The 14,762-nt window shown below is 53.4% G+C and overlaps 8 protein-coding genes across 8 annotated transcripts; 5 read left to right on the top strand and 3 right to left on the bottom strand.

Moving 5' to 3' along the window:
• Window positions 1-140: 140 nt before the first annotated feature.
• Window positions 141-2,630, top strand: BKA78DRAFT_329519 (uncharacterized protein; the record flags this gene model as incomplete). The annotated part of the gene is made up of 3 exons (XM_066889671.1): window positions 141-251; window positions 339-998; window positions 1,038-2,630. The coding sequence occupies 3 exons, from the start codon at window positions 141-143 to the stop codon at window positions 2,628-2,630; spliced, it is 2,364 nt and encodes a 787-aa protein (XP_066749955.1).
• Window positions 2,631-3,120: 490 nt separating this feature from the next.
• BKA78DRAFT_376515 (uncharacterized protein) lies at window positions 3,121-4,483 on the bottom strand (the record flags this gene model as incomplete). Its single annotated transcript, XM_066892830.1, has 3 exons — window positions 3,121-3,760; window positions 3,808-4,249; window positions 4,297-4,483. The coding sequence occupies 3 exons, from the start codon at window positions 4,481-4,483 to the stop codon at window positions 3,172-3,174; spliced, it is 1,218 nt and encodes a 405-aa protein (XP_066749956.1). The 3' UTR covers window positions 3,121-3,171.
• Window positions 4,484-6,167: 1,684 nt separating this feature from the next.
• On the top strand, window positions 6,168-6,778 carry BKA78DRAFT_21813 (uncharacterized protein). The gene has a single exon (XM_066883668.1). It carries the CDS (start codon window positions 6,286-6,288, stop codon window positions 6,724-6,726), a length of 441 nt encoding a protein of 146 aa, XP_066749957.1. The 5' UTR covers window positions 6,168-6,285; the 3' UTR covers window positions 6,727-6,778.
• Window positions 6,779-6,830: 52 nt separating this feature from the next.
• On the bottom strand, window positions 6,831-8,606 carry BKA78DRAFT_291849 (Alpha/Beta hydrolase protein; the record flags this gene model as incomplete). Its single annotated transcript, XM_066885964.1, has 2 exons — window positions 6,831-8,490; window positions 8,515-8,606. 2 exons carry the CDS (start codon window positions 8,604-8,606, stop codon window positions 6,831-6,833), a joined length of 1,752 nt encoding a protein of 583 aa, XP_066749958.1.
• Window positions 8,607-9,268: 662 nt separating this feature from the next.
• BKA78DRAFT_329521 (MFS allantoate transporter) lies at window positions 9,269-11,087 on the top strand (the record flags this gene model as incomplete). The annotated part of the gene is made up of 7 exons (XM_066889672.1): window positions 9,269-9,569; window positions 9,618-9,892; window positions 9,964-10,284; window positions 10,331-10,570; window positions 10,616-10,722; window positions 10,779-11,007; window positions 11,061-11,087. The coding sequence occupies 7 exons, from the start codon at window positions 9,269-9,271 to the stop codon at window positions 11,085-11,087; spliced, it is 1,500 nt and encodes a 499-aa protein (XP_066749959.1).
• A 242-nt stretch (window positions 11,088-11,329) lies between these two features.
• BKA78DRAFT_303848 (uncharacterized protein) lies at window positions 11,330-12,981 on the top strand. Its single transcript, XM_066887576.1, has 3 exons — window positions 11,330-11,423; window positions 11,471-11,679; window positions 11,914-12,981. The coding sequence occupies exons 1-3, from the start codon at window positions 11,347-11,349 to the stop codon at window positions 12,750-12,752; spliced, it is 1,125 nt and encodes a 374-aa protein (XP_066749960.1). The 5' UTR covers window positions 11,330-11,346; the 3' UTR covers window positions 12,753-12,981.
• On the top strand, window positions 12,915-14,233 carry BKA78DRAFT_21832 (peroxisomal biogenesis factor 11-domain-containing protein). The gene is made up of 2 exons (XM_066883669.1): window positions 12,915-13,604; window positions 13,662-14,233. Exons 1-2 carry the CDS (start codon window positions 13,077-13,079, stop codon window positions 14,163-14,165), a joined length of 1,032 nt encoding a protein of 343 aa, XP_066749961.1. The 5' UTR covers window positions 12,915-13,076; the 3' UTR covers window positions 14,166-14,233.
• A 67-nt stretch (window positions 14,234-14,300) lies between these two features.
• BKA78DRAFT_291853 (uncharacterized protein) lies at window positions 14,301-14,714 on the bottom strand (the record flags this gene model as incomplete). The annotated part of the gene is made up of 1 exon (XM_066885965.1): window positions 14,301-14,714. One exon carries the CDS (start codon window positions 14,712-14,714, stop codon window positions 14,301-14,303), a length of 414 nt encoding a protein of 137 aa, XP_066749962.1.
• Between the last annotated feature and the right edge of the window lie 48 nt (window positions 14,715-14,762).

The raw sequence follows: 14,762 nt of genomic DNA on the forward strand, positions 1-14,762 counted from the left end.
AGAGACCAGGGTCTGACTGTTCCTCGGACTGCCATTTTGGGAGCTTGGGCCGCTCGCTTGCTCACCGCCTTGTCACTTCGCCGGTTCTGCCCGACTTCCGTTTCTGCGGTGTTGGTTTTTTGTATCCACCACCTCTCGACATGCAACCTTCTTTACGCCGGCTCTCTCGCGTCAAACTCCCTTTTGCAACTGCACGTCGTCTTGGAGTACCACCAACTGTTGTTTCCTCGGGACTACGAAAAAAGGAACGGGTCTTTTCAACTCTAGCCCCGAGATGGCAGGCTGTCGAAACTTCAGCAGTAGCTGAACGAATAGACACATCTCACACACCCAAAAAGTCACTCATCGAAGCATTACCGCCGTCATGTCCAGGCTGTGGTGCTCCGTCGCAAACTGTGGCCCCGGATCTCGCTGGCTACTACTCAGCCGACATGAGCCACGTAAAGGCATATCTCAGACATGATCAAGAGCATGAGCAGCCAAATAAGCGAGAAGACGACATCTATGCGGCAGCCGTAGCAAATCTTGATCCAAGTCTACGAGAGCAGCTGGGGGTCACTGAGTCGACCGAAACCCCACCAAAATCAGAGGCCGCGCTTCCGCTGTGCAACCGCTGCCATAGGCTGATTAACCATCGTGAAGGCGTTCCAATTGATCATCCGTCAATACAGGCGATCAGAGCCATGATTCAGGAATCGCCGCATAAGCGCAATCATATCTACCATGTTGTCGATGCCGCCGATTTTCCCATGTCGGTGATTCCTGACATAACAAGGGCACTAGACATAGCGCCACTGCGTTCGCGCGGTCGAAGAGCATCAAAACGAAATTGGTTCGATGGAAAACATACTAACGTCGAGTTCATCATTACTCGGGCCGATTTACTGGTGCCACAAGAAGACATGTCGAGAAAGCTGATGGCATACATAATCGAAGTCCTCCGCGAGAAAATAGGTAGGGAGTACCGAGATAATGTACGCCTGGGAAACGTGCACCTCGTGAGTGCGCAACGAGGATGGTGGACTCCTGCCATCAAGCAAAAAATTCTAAAACGCGGCGGCGCAAGCTGGTTCGTGGGCAAAGTCAACGTCGGAAAGAGCAGTCTTTTTGAAGTAGTCTTTCCAAAAGGTCAGAAAGATTACGTTGATATCGAACAAGTCCGGAAACAAGCCGAAAAGGAGAAAAAAGCATCCTGGGACTCTTCCAACTCCATGACTCAAAAGGAGAGAGAAGACGCTGAATTCGAAGCCAAATTTTTGGCAGATCCAGAGGATATATTGAAGGAAGAAGCGGAAGAAAGCAAATCAGAGACCGAGGAGGAAGCCGAGCAGCCTGTGGAGACTTCAGTCAGCGAGGATCTTCCAGTCAATGAGGAAACAATAGAGAAAGACTTTGATCAATTCTCGAAAGAAGTTGGAGACCAGGAGTCCACGCAAGAAGATCCCAACTCCAAAAGCGAAGAACACCCTCAAGACCCAACCGCTTCGGAAGCTTTTCTGGCCGAAACCCCCTCTCAGGATGGTGCTCTAGATGAAGCCGCCCAGGAATCCATCGATTTGGAAGACTCATTCTCCACAACCTCGCTCCTCCCTCCCCCACAGAAAGAAGTTGACTACCCCGTCATGCCCATCATCTCTCACCTCCCCGGAACAACCGCCTCGCCAATACGAATCCCGTTCGCACGGGGCCGCGGCGAGCTCATCGACCTGCCTGGTCTCGACCGCAACAGTATGGACCAATACGTGGCACCGCAGCACCGGTCGAAGCTGCTTCTCAAGTCGCGAAAAAAGACGGAGCGCATTGTGCTGAAGCCTCACGAGTCGTTGGTGCTGGGAGGTGGCCTCGTCCGCATCACGCCTGCCACTGAAGATCTCATCTACCTGGTCCACCCGTTTGTGGAACTGCCCTGGCACAAGAGCAGCACGGAAAAAGCGGTGGCGCGCGAGCGCGGCGAGATCGAAAATGCGCGGTCTGGTATTGTCAATTGGGCAGACGAGAAAGCCAGAAGCGAGGTGCGCAGCGCTGGCGTCGTCTCGCTTTCTCACGATGTCACAAAGGCTGCCGCAGGTCCGCTGGCGCGAAAAGACGTCGTTGGATTAAAGGCCATCAATCTGCCATTTGTTGTTTGGGCTGTTGATGTGCTAATCGAGGGACTTGGATGGGTCGAGGTGACGGCGCAGACGCGGAGATTCAAGCGCAGGCCGATATATGCGTCTGATGACGCCGCGGGAGAGAGAAAGACGGAAGAGCAACCGCAGACAAAGCATGAAGTCGAGGTCCACGAAGACGCAAAGCCAGACGATCAAGCCAACACCAACGAGCCCCCTTCCCCTGAAACCAACGAAGAAGCATCGCCATGGTCTACCACAGCCGAGGAATCCTCTTCCCAGTTCGACTCCTCCACCTTCGACCCCCGTGTGGTCCCTTTTCCACAGATCCAAGTCTTCAGCCCCTACGGCGCGTGCATTGGGTCCCGGCAGTCCCTCATGGGCAGCATCCTGAACGCGCCGCGCAAAGCAAAGGTCAAGGAGCGCCCACGGCAGAGCATGAAAGCTGTCAAGGCGCGCCGGCCAAAGGGCACGCAGCCTGGAGAGGCGCCAGATACGGTGGCAAGGGGTGTGAGAAGGTGATGGAGAAACTGCGAAGAATGGGACGTGGGGATGAAGTGGATGAGGGCAGTGTGTTGAAGGATCGAACATGGGGAAGGTATAAAGCATGTTAAAGGGCAGTGTTGAGATGTACTTCGAAAGCCAATTTCCCCTCTCCTGAGTAATAGGTGAGAAATATCTGACCTTTCTGGTCCGGCTTCAATAAAATCTCAATTCTCAAATCACTAAAGTGGTCGACACGTCAAAATACTGTGTTGCTGTGTGGACAAAACTGTCACTAAACACACGCACTCGCTATTCATGTACTCGCTCAGATCAGTAAACAGGTCAATCCCGAATCAACGTTTGCGCCGCGCCAATGCAGCCTGCTCTTTCTTCACAGAACACAAAGTCCGCCATTAATCCATATCTTCACAACCAAAGAGCCAAGGAGGTATCATTGGCGCCGAACGCCCCAGCCAGCGTCACCACCCCTGAAATGCCGCAGAACAACAGGATGAAAGCAGTGCACGCGGAGACGCGAAATGTATGCTCTAGCAATTGATAGTAAAAGCGCTCCGCGTCAAGCTCGATGATGTACGCGGCCAATCTTGTCCCTGTCGCGCTCCCACTCCTCTTGATCAACGAAGCTGGCCCACTCGACGGTCGTCTCAACCCTGATGCCCCGATCAGGTCCACTGCTGCCGCCGCCGGCACCGCCACTTCTCTTCAACTCAATGAAATCATCTTTTCCACGCGAAAAGGTCGGGCTGGGCATGTCAGGGAGGCTATGCTCCTCGTCGTCGGCCGACCAGCGCGAATTCAGCTTCTTGGCCGACGCGTTATCCAGGAACCAGGGCGCGGTATTACGGCGACTCCTGCTGCGGCTGCGACTGTTGGACTTGGCGTAGTTTTTGGGGCCGTAGTAGTTGTTGGCGGGGTTGGATTTGGATTTGGACTTGGATTTGCCGGTGCGTGAGTGGCCTGTGAAGCCGAGGGCGTGCAGGCCGCGCATGAGGATGGGCCGCAGTGAGGGGAGACATGCGCAGATGATGGCGAGCGCGACTTCGATTGCGGCCCACATGGCGGGGCCCTGGTTGTGTGAGACCGTGTCGTTGCGTTTGAAGCTCGTGGCGACTGAGTGGAGGCGCACGATGGAGATGACGCAACTCCTGGTGGGAGATTAGCTGGTTCTGTGCAGGGTGAATGCTCCACGTACAGTCCTCCGATGCTGAAAGCCACAAGAAGCGCTATGTATTGGCTCTTGGAGACTTGTAATTTATTAAGCGCGGGAATTGGGATTAGGATTATGATTAGATCGGTGCTGATATTGAAGCCAGCATTGACGTAATTGGTGATGAGGGGGTTGATGCAGTGGCCTTGCATGCTCCGGTTCCAAAAGGCCTCGACGGGTATGCACACAAATACGCCGACCAGTATTGCTTGCAGCGTGTAGACAATCACAAAGGCCATGGTAAGCCATGTGAGCAGCCGCGTGCGTCGGTCGAGAAAGATGCGTAAATATTGGGTGAGAATGGAGAGTTTGGAGACTCCCAGCGCAATCATGTGCACCCATACAGAGGCCCAGAAGTAGTGAAGTACTGATTCTAGGTTGTGGGGTGGCAGCTCTTCGGCGTGGTAGCCCATGCCATTTTTGGCTTCTGTTTATCGTCAGATGGACTCATGTTGGAGGAAGGAGTGGACTTACGCAAATGTATCAAAACAACCAGAGGTATCAGTGCAAACCACGCCAGTACGGCGAGCGCATCGTCGAATCCGAGGCCGCAAGTCACTCGGTACCTCACGCAGACTTTGAGACACACAAAGAATAGTGCCAGGAACAGATCAGCGTAGGCTACAATGACTGCCTTCAAGGCCGCAGAAGTAATCTGCATCGTACAGCCGGCGGCAGAGAAGTCGGAGAGACCGTGGATTCGAAAGAGGCATGAAGTTTCCGAGTGTCAACTGAGGAAGCAAAGGTGTATCTAGGTGTGCTACCGCGGAGAATCGATCCAGCTGCTCTTGTTCCATGCCGTAGCGCATCAGGTCCATAAGCGCGGCAGAAAACATTGTTCTGGACAAGCTTCCCCAGATCAACATGCGACGGCCCGGTGACCGCGAATGAAACACTGACCTTGTCCCTGCAGGCGCTGGGGAACGCATTGATGACTGCAGGAAAGAGGTGTGGTGGTTTGCAGCAATATCCACATGCAACTTGGGCGCGGGTACAATTCATCTCGAGGGAAAAAGGACATAACAGCAGATATTCCAAAGTTTTGATGCTTGGGTGACTTGGGCACATCAGTTGTGTTGGTGGGTTGACGTTCAGAAAAGGTTAGGGGACAAACAAGAGAAAGCTAGGAACCTTGACAACTTTACTGGTCCCGGACAGGAGACGGGACCTCGTCTCAAACCCGAGGCGAACAGCGCGCCCGGTTTGACAAGGCAAACCATTTTGAAGCAGCAGTGACGCCACACGGCATCTGAGCGGCAGGGCCAAGCGCCATACAAATACAGCCAAGTGCGGCTGAAATGCCACCACTCGAGCAGCTCAAGCTGCAAAAGAAGCTGAGATAAGCAGGCGTAGGCGAAGTACTTTCGAAATCGAAAATAACTCATTCAGCAAAAGAACTTGGGTCATATCTTTCAGCGCCTTGTTGACCGGTGGTTCGACGACCGATCATGTGCTGATACCGATGGTCTCGGCAGCCTTGGCTGGTACGACTGAACCTTATAGGGGTGGCACCTGCTGCGATGTCAATGCCACTACAAAAGTGCGGGGAGTTTTAGTGTCGGTAATCAAGAGGGACCAAGCCGTTGTGTACCCTTGCCGCTGACATCAAGTCGATCAATGCCGAGCTGTGGTCCAAAACACGAATTTGATAAATCTGAATTTGACGGTCGGATTGCGAATCTTTGAGTCATGAATGCCGAAACATGGGGATGATAGCTGAAAATACACCGGTATATGACATGCTTGTTGATATGCCGGCAAAGGGTCCTGTGATAATGACAATCTGTAGCTGGCTGTGAAAGAGCTGTTGAATGAAGGACCTGGAATCGAGCCGATGCTATTCTTGGTACTTGGAGGATTTTCAAAGCCTTTGAGCAGCCCAACATTTGAGGTGAGGTCATGATTGGGTTGAGCCATGGCACTACTAGCCTCGAGTTTCAGCTACGCGACGCGCTCCCGCCCGCATGATCACCAGCCCGCCGCACAGCGCAAGCCTCATGTGAGGCTGTACCAATGTTTTGAAAATGACCTGGGAGGATATCTGGCTGAATAAAGTAGAATGGTGGCATTGGTCATCCATTGGGAGGAAGTTGAACGGGATATCAGCCAGAGCTGCCGCTTGTTGTCGAGGCATGTTCGCTGTGTCGCAGCCCAAGGCGTGCCGATCCCGATGGAACCTGGACCCTGCCTAGTTAGTGACAAGTTCCTGGTACTTGGTTCGTCAAGCTTACCTGAATGGATTGTGGCAGGGTGACGTCTTCTGTCAGTGACGACCTCAAGAGGAAATATCTTCTGCCAGTGATGAATTTGGCGAGAGATATTTTGATCCAGGTCCGTCGGAGTGGGTAGATGGAACATCAAGGTTGAAATGAACTTAAGTAGTCAGCCGTGAAAGGAGCACAGGTTGGGCGTGGCGTTGAGCATGGTATGAAAGACACGCACTGAGTGCTCCATGTGCCTCTCATGCTAGGGCACTGTGTAGGTAGAGTTGGGTGCCTGAGGATCGTGATTGCTGTTTGCTCTGCAAAGAAGCTTTCTTGTGATTCTCTTCGGCACCACAAGCTTTGCTCTTGCACACTCCCGCCGGCGGCAGCCAGCAAGCACCATCTGCGTCCTCTCCTTTCACCACCAAGCTCGCTTGCGCACGGACCACCTCAGCGTGAACAAAAAGGCTTCGACTCCCACCTCCACTCCGTCCCTTTTCCTCTTTTTCACTTACCTTGTCGTAGCATCCCGAGGTCCAGAATCGGGGTGCTCGTGAGCGTGGACGGGCATTGCACAACGCGCGTCTGCCTCACGCCCTCTCTCTTCGGAGAGTCGGATGGCGCAATTTTTGTTGGCAATCACTGCTGCACAAGCAGTGCCTCTGTTTTCATTCGCAGTTCCGCCTTGCGTGGGACGTGAGAGAAGGCTTTCGTGTGCCGAGTGATGTTGAAAAAAATGCTTTTGGGTCTAGTCTTTTTGTTTTGATCTGCTCCGGTCTACGTGCCCTCGTCTATTCGTACCCTCTACTGGTGGAGTCTTTCGCCCTTGGACCACCACCAGTCGCACTCTTTCCTCGCCCACTCATCGTCGACCATCTGGGTGGTCACTCCAACGCCAGAGCCACCGGCCTGCTCGTCGTTGCCCAGTCCAAAGATCATCTTCTTCTCCGCCTTGCCCTTCTTGTACGGTGTCCACTCTGCGCGGTCCGGTCCCTTGCCCTTCAACGCGTTGGGGTCGCCCTTTTGCGTGATGAAGCTTGTCCAGTAGGCGTGAACCTCACCGGCAAGCTTCTCTTGGAAGGGCGAGACCTTGCGCGGGCCGGGAGCGTACGTCTCATAGACATACTGGTCGCCGTGGTTGGCACCTTCCAGGACAGTCCGGTTGACAGCCCAGTGGTACATGTAGACCGGCTCCTCTTGGCCAGCGGAGGCGTGCAAAACAGTGGAGTGTACAGGACACACATACGCGTAGTGCGCGTAAGCCGCTTCGGCGCGCTTGAACTGCTTGCCAAGGCTAAGAGGGCGTGTCTCCAGGTATGGCGACGCAGAATCCGTCGAAGGGTCAGGGTAGAGCTTCGACAACTCCTTGATATCCTTGTCTGAAAGATCGGGGTGCAGAGTCTCGAAGTAATTGGGAAACTCTTCAGGGCTATCCAAAGACGTGGGGACGTAAGAGGCGGCCTCGTTGGTGGTGAATCCGGTGAGGATGGGCATCTTGTGCCAGATACCAGACTCCCAGGCCTCGGTCGGCCGACCCTTTAGAATCTTGCCGTCAATCGTGGGCTGGAACGCCCACCGCAGAGAGGGGTTGTACTCGTCAAACACGGCAAAAGAGGCCTGGATGACCTTATCGGCGGGCGCCTCGCGCAGGCACTCAAAGATCGAATCGCTCGGTACGTCGCCGCATCCAGCCAGTTTGACGTACTTTTCAAACTGGTCCTCATGCAGAGGGGCAGTAGGCTTGTGCACGGCACGCGCGGTGGTGGCTCCAGACTCCATGATAGCGCGCTGGAAGAAAGGCTCCTCGGTGTTCATGACCATGTGGCCAATCGCATGGGCGCCGGCGCTGAGACCAAACACAGTCACGTCCTCGGGGTCGCCGCCAAACTCGCCAATGTTCTCGCGGAACCAGTTGAAGAAAAAGATCATGTCACGGAGGCCAAGGTTCAGAAGACCCTCTTTCTCCGTGACGCCCGAAGGAAGGAATCCCAAAGCTCCAATCCGGTACTGAAAACTGACGCCAATGAAGGGGCTTTCCGACCATCCCACCATCGAAGGCAGATCCGTCATGTGGGCGTAGCCGCGGTTGAATGCTCCTCCGTGGACATAGAGGGCTACGGGAAGCTTTGCGGAGCTGTTTGTTCCGGCAGGGCGGAAGACGTTGACCATCAGACAGTCCTCGTCGTAGGCGGCCTGCATTCCGCGGAACGACTTTCCTGGGCACACCGGGCCATATTCCGCTGCATCGAAAGTTCGATCTGACTGTGGGAGAGGCTCCAGCGGCTTGAATCTCCTGGAACCGGCGGCATTTTGGGAGTAAGGAAAGCCGCGGAAGGCTTCTACGGGTTGAGGGTAGTCTCCATTGAGCGTCGTGCCAACGATTTTGCCCTGCGATAACGAGACGGCGGGACGGTCGCTTTGCGAGAAGGGAAGATATCTAGACTGGAATAAGTGACTTGTCGCGCTGCCAGGGAGTTGTCAGACGTACGGAGCGAGAAACTGTTGTAGCTCAAAGGTGTGAGCAAGGGCAAGAATAACCGAGAGCGCTAGCACCAGCGCTGATACCCGCACGAAAGCCATTGCAACAACAACTTCAACAACAAACGCTTTTCAAAAGTTTCGCCATGGACACCATTTCGCTACCTTTATACGCCTCATGCAGCTGCCCTTGCAACCCCGCAGTGGATGCCGTTTTGTTGGTTCCCGTCGGCTCGGATCCTTTAGCGGTCAACTCGGCAACCCAAGCTACTCCCCGAAGACGTTCAGGTCCAACACCTCCGCCCCGAAATCTGGGACTATGACCGCTCTCTGCCCTTGCTCAAATCTCAAGAGATATCCGGCCTCAGAATTGACGCCGGGTCAGGCAAGCTGGTTGAGACGGTGATGTCAGTCCACCATCGGCGAATGTCGTGTGGATCCGATCTTATCCAAGCCAAGCCGTCATTATCAAGTCCGTGTGTATACTGTAGTACGAGATGGAAGATGTCGCTCGAGTTCCTCTTCCAGACTTGGATTCAGGCTATCTGCGGCTATCAGGTCGTTATCGCCATGTGCCCAGTGGCGATTTGGATATCAATAAGTAGCCAGATGCATCAAAATGCCTGTCGTCGACACTCGACCAGCTTTCAATCATCAACAACCCTTTGTTCTCTCCTGTCAATTTCGTGATGGCTTCCGAAAAGCGTGCGGACGACGCCTACGAGGCCAACATGGAGACCGCCAAGCCAGATCTCGAAAAGTCCATGTCCATCACCCAGAAATCGGTGGGAGAAGGAGAAGTTGTTGAGCTCGACGAGGCCGAAGTGTTCCTTCGCGAAAATGGCTACGATTGGGCCCAAGTCGAGACAATTCTCAGCGACAAGCAAAAGATGAAGGCGTTGTACCGTAAGGTGGACAAACTCCTACTTCCACTGCTCTGCGGAACCTACGTCCTGCAGTATATCGACAAGTCCACAACCTCGTACGGCGCGGTCTTCGACTTGTTGAGTGAGACCAACATGACCGGAGATCAGTACGCCTGGACCGCAAGCATCTTTTATTTTGGTAAGTCGACCTCACCTAATTCGGATTCAACGCCTAATTTGTATTTAGGCTATCTCTTTTGGGAATACCCAGCCAGTTACCTTGCTCAGCACTACAGGACAGGCAAAGTTGTTGCCGGAACCATCATTGGTTGGGCCAGCGTCTTGATGCTCACTGCAGCCTGCGAGAGCTTTGGCACAGTGGCTGTTTGCCGATTCTTCCTGGGTTGCTTCGAGGCGCCAATCACGCCCTGCTTCATGTTGATCGTGTCCATGTGGTATACCAGAGAGCAACAACCATTCAGAGCGGGATGCTTCTATTGCTGCAACGGAGTCGGTTCATGCGTAAGTGCTCCTTCAACGCTGACAGATGATTACCCCTTGGATACTGACGAAAGATCCTTCTCAAAATCCAGCTCGGCGGTATTTTCTGCTACGCAATCGGTCAAATCGACACATTCCCCGTCTACAAGGCTATCTTCCTCATCTGCGGTGCAATCACTTTCATCTGGGGTTTCGTCGTCATGTGGTTCCTCCCTGACAGTCCCATGTCAGCCAAGGGGTTCACGATGGAAGAAAAGGCAGCTCTGCTTGGTGTTGGCCGCAGGAACCAGACTGGTAGTCTGAACCGGACAATCAAGCCTAAGCAGATCAAGGAGGCATTTATGGACGTGCAAGTCTGGGTTCTCTTCTTCTTCGTTCTTCTCAACGAGCTTATCAACGGCGGCGTTGCAAACGTAAGTGCTCCCAAGGAGTTGTCGAGCTCATGCTAATATCCTCCAGTTTGGAAAGCTCATCATCAAGGGACTGGTCTCGTCTCCCCTCCAAACAACGGCACTTGGTATTCCTCAGGGCGGCTTCCAGATCATGTTTGTCTTGTCCGGCGGCTTCTTTGCTTCATACTTCAAGAACTCGAGGACCCTGATCATGGCTCTGTACCTGATCCCCACCATCATTGGATCTTGCATTCTCTGGAAAGTCCCAAGGACCAACAAGATTGGCAGCCTCTTCGGTTACTACATTGTAAGTCAGTCCTCCTTGTTGTCAGCGGTCGCTAACACATCTTAGGTCGGAGCCTACGTCGCCTCGCTCACGATCGCTCTTCAAATGCCCGCAACAAACGTTGGTGGCTACACCAAGCGCGTGACGGCAACGGCCTTCGTCTTCCTCGCGTAGTAAGTGCATTCCTCTGCGCCACCAAAGCTCAGCTTTTGCTTACATTTGTTCCCAGCTGTATCGGCAACATTGTCGGACCGCACGCGTTCCTCGACTCTGAAGCGCCCATCTATCAGACCGGCATCAAGATGATGCTCTGCTGCTCCGTTATCCAATTCGCCCTCGCAGTCTTCCTGCGATTCTGGTTGATCAAGCGCAACAAGGAGCGCGATGCCAACGCAGCAGCGGGAGGTGTCGACCTCGCTACGGACGACGAGCCCCTTTACGACAGGACGGATTTCGAGGTATGTGCTCGCATTCACAAAGTTCCTATATTTTGCTGACAGTCCTCGCGTAGAACCCCGCGTTCCGTTACTCCCTCTAAAAGCAGGGTCATGAAACACATTTTTCTGTTACACAACGCCATTTTCATTTCTGATATCCTAGAATCAATATGACGCATTTGACGATTTTCCAACGCATTTGGACTCCGACAGGTGTTGGGCTGCTTGCAGATTGTTTTTATAGGTGTGACAGGTGCGACTAATCATGCATATGCAGAGTCCGATAATCTCATCCGACATGCATATAAGAGCGTCTGACAGCTGTCAAGCCTCGTCCATGTGTCTTTTGTTTCCAAAATTATGGCGCGGAAATATTCGATGGCGGCCTTTGCGGCGCGTTTGAAAAAGAGGCCTACTGTCAAAGAGGAGCTCCTTGTGTGAGTTTTATTTTCAGAAGTGTGGTGCTCGGCTAACACTGCAACAGACTGGGCGCTGCAGAACCCATTGGAGAAGCAGTCCTGAGACCAATCGTTCACCAATACTCCGAATGTCTTAGCATCGTTGCTGTCGTATCAACGCGCTATGAATCCCAAAGACTTCTCCAACGACACCGGACCATCCGTACGGCAGTTGGGAATACTGAGAATCCGGCCTTCCTCGAAAATGCAGCACAAACAGCAAAAATAGTCATAAGTGAGTTGTGGGTTCCGTTCGCAGCACCCCCGGGCAGTGATTTGCGAGAAAATAGATTTGAGCTCCAGAGTTTGATGTTAAAAGACACAAGGGGAGCATTCGTACAAGCGACGAAGGAACCAACCACCCTGTACCTGGAGGACAAGAAGCATTCAGATGGCTACGCACTGGAATTCAAATTTCTTTTGACAGCGACTGCAAGTTGTTTTCCGCACCTCCTAACTTTCTCTTCAGACACACACGCCTCCGCCAGCTCCGCAGCCGCCATTGCAGCCGCCCATCTTGTCCACGTCCTCTCCCACAACCCTTGCACCAATGTCTTCTACATCCATACCAGTAGCACCGCTATGCTCAATCCATCGCCGGTCGACCCGCCTTACGTCGCGCCTCCGCGCAATGAATGTGCCGCTATCGCCGCTGCTACAACTGCTGCGGTGCTCAAGGTGCGCACCAATACCACGAAGGATCCGCGCGGCAAAGCGAAGACAGTTTGGAACGACCTCGCCGACATCGATGAAATCTGCGCGCTGCCTATGAGCCGCGAGCACGCTCATGTCGATGCTGCTGTGCGGGAGGCAGTCCGGGCGTCGGAGAAGAGGGTAGGCAAGAAGACAAAAGGTGGGCGCGTCAGGCTCGCAACTGTGGCGCCGGGCGTAGTTTATGGAGTTGATTCTGCGTTTGGATCATTTGAAGCAGCGAACAAGAGCGTGGACGTTGTGCATGTGGACGATTTGGTGCAGCTGTATCTGCGCCTCGTGCACAAGGCAATTATGGGACCGGATGGTGGCGAGGGGAATGACGATGAGAAGAGAGCGTGGGTGCATAATGAAGGAGATTGGGAGGAATGTTGGGGACTGCATGCGTTTTACTTTGCTGTGACGGAGCATGTCAAGAGGGAACAATTGGAGGAATTGCTTGGACAAGAGGATCAAAGGGCTCATCTTGGTGAGCCGCGTGAGGATGATTCCACTGCAGGCAAAAAGTATGGTGAAGGGGATGTGGAGTTGCGATGCTGCAGTGAGCGAGCGAAGTGGATTCTTGGATGGGTGCCGCAACACGTGTTGGGAGGTTGAAATTTGGAGGTTAACATCAAGACATTCAGTGGAACAACCATGGAGGATGCTCTTGAGGATATCAAGATCGCAGACTCATGTACAAGTCCGACCCCTGCACCCGACAAGCTGAAGCCACGGAATTACCCTTTCGGGCAATGGGATGAAGCCCCGGGGTTTCGCCGCGCGCTTGCAGATCCCCTGAGTTCTTCAGACGATGAAACAAAGACACCATCTCTTCTTTATTTTCACATCGCCTTCTCCTCAAGCAATGCTTTTGAAACCTTCCAATCCACCAGCGTTGATTAGTGAAAGCGGCCTTCGGAGCGGGGGAAAGCCGTTCACATGCAGGCGCAGCTGCAGCAGTCGGCATTTCAGCTGAGAGGCCGGAGACCCACATCAGCCCTATACGTAAGCGATAACACGAGCGTGGACCCTGATCGTTCCGCATCCTACTTCTCCATGCCGGATCGCCTTCGGCCTCCTTCAAATCCCGATACCATCGTTGGCCGCTCCCAACTCCAGCTTTCGCTGGCCGAGCTACTGTCCGCCATGTCTCTCGTCGAGTTCACCAACTTCATGAACAATGCCGCGGCATTGGAGAAGTTCCTCAAGTTGCTGCAGGGCTTTGCGCAGCTCGGAATGAGCGTCTTTGCCTCGGCCCAACTCGTCGAGACGAGCACCTTACTCCGCAAGCACTTTGCTCTAGGACGCCGCTACTTTCGAGTTTTCAAATGGATCGACTGTGCGCTGGTTGCCTCTGCTGCGCTCTGCGGAGATGCCAATGGCGGCAAAGAAGGGGTTCTGGCCATGCTGAATGTGGCGAAGTGGAGTTATCTGGGCATGTTTCTCTTCACTGAAGCACTCACGCTTGTATGTTGCCAAAGCTTCTTCCTTTTCGTTGGCAGAGCTGACTTTTCTCTTCACTAGTTGGATGCCATGGATCTCAAAAAGTTTGAGTGGGCGCCCATGATATTTACCGAGGCCATGCGCTTTTGGTTCTATTCCATTTCTTGCGGACTAATCCTCATTGGCTACGACTTTTATCTCAACCGCAGTGACATCATACGCTTGGAAAAAGAGTGTGAACTCGTCAAAAGCTTGCCCGATGGCTCTCCGAAGTCCATGACCAATGGGAAACCAAACGGGGAATACAAACTCAAGGACCAAGATCAAAAGCAAGAAACAGAAAAGCCCAAGTCCGATTCAGTATCGAAGAAAACGAAGTTGTCTGCCTCGAGACAGCAACTAGAGCAAGCAAAGGCACGTCGAGGATTCCTTCTGCGCCAACTTGTCGCCAACGCTTGCGATCTCCTGACCCCTGGATCAATCGTCAAATACACGCCGATGCCTCCAGCCATAGTAGCTATCACAAGCATTGTTAGCTCTTCCATATCATCACAGGATTTGTGGAGATCAATCAACAGCACGTGAATTCGGGACCAAACTTCAATTTCTCCTTCAATCACACAATCAGGTCCTGCCTAATTGGCCATGGCACTACGCTCGATCCGGCGAGCCTCCAAGGTCCTGTCGAAACGCCACATGGCTCAGCGACGCACGCCGCTTCTAGATCATGTTGGCTGGCCTCGTATCGTTCAACTCAATCTCTTCAAATTCTTCCGAACGGACTCTCTTGGGCGAAAGGATCTTCCGCTGGGCTTCGGGTGTTTTCAACTTTGGCCGTATAGGCCAACTTACCTTATCCCTCGAAGACGGACCCGCCGCCGGCTCAGGTATCTTTGGAAGACCCTCCTCGAGTGCTCGCGGCGTACGGGCTGCACGGTATGGGCGGTCACCAGGACGTGCCCGCCACTGCGGCGTAAAGGCTCTTGCGTGTGGCGTTGTGAGGACGAAGACGACGCTGCTCAGAATGGAAATGGCCATGAAGATGATGAGGAGCAAAGTCACGATGAAGACAGGGCCATGCTCGGAGTTCTCTGCGTCTTCTGAACGCTCGACGAGTCTGGAAAGCGCCGCCATTGTGTCAGATTTTGCGGGTCTCTGAGGGGTTGGGATTGTGGCGGTCAA

This window comes from Phyllosticta capitalensis (assembly GCF_038381095.1).
Source record: "Phyllosticta capitalensis strain CBS 128856 chromosome Unknown BKA78scaffold_1, whole genome shotgun sequence".
Classification (NCBI taxonomy): Eukaryota; Fungi; Ascomycota; class Dothideomycetes; order Botryosphaeriales; family Phyllostictaceae; genus Phyllosticta; species Phyllosticta capitalensis.

Bases quoted from the DNA above. Each gene is read 5' to 3' on its own strand.
- BKA78DRAFT_21813 (XM_066883668.1), top strand. From the start codon at position 6,286: ATGCTAGGGCACTGTGTAGGTAGAGTTGGGTGCCTGAGGATCGTGATT.
- BKA78DRAFT_21832 (XM_066883669.1), top strand. From the start codon at position 13,077: ATGCAGGCGCAGCTGCAGCAGTCGGCATTTCAGCTGAGAGGCCGGAGA. The intron at 13,605-13,661 runs GTATGTTGCCAA...TCTCTTCACTAG, and splicing joins TCACTGAAGCACTCACGCTT to TTGGATGCCATGGATCTCAA.
- BKA78DRAFT_303848 (XM_066887576.1), top strand. From the start codon at position 11,347: ATGGCGCGGAAATATTCGATGGCGGCCTTTGCGGCGCGTTTGAAAAAG. The intron at 11,424-11,470 runs GTGAGTTTTATT...ACACTGCAACAG, and splicing joins GTCAAAGAGGAGCTCCTTGT to ACTGGGCGCTGCAGAACCCA. The intron at 11,680-11,913 runs GTGAGTTGTGGG...CTTTCTCTTCAG, and splicing joins AACAGCAAAAATAGTCATAA to ACACACACGCCTCCGCCAGC.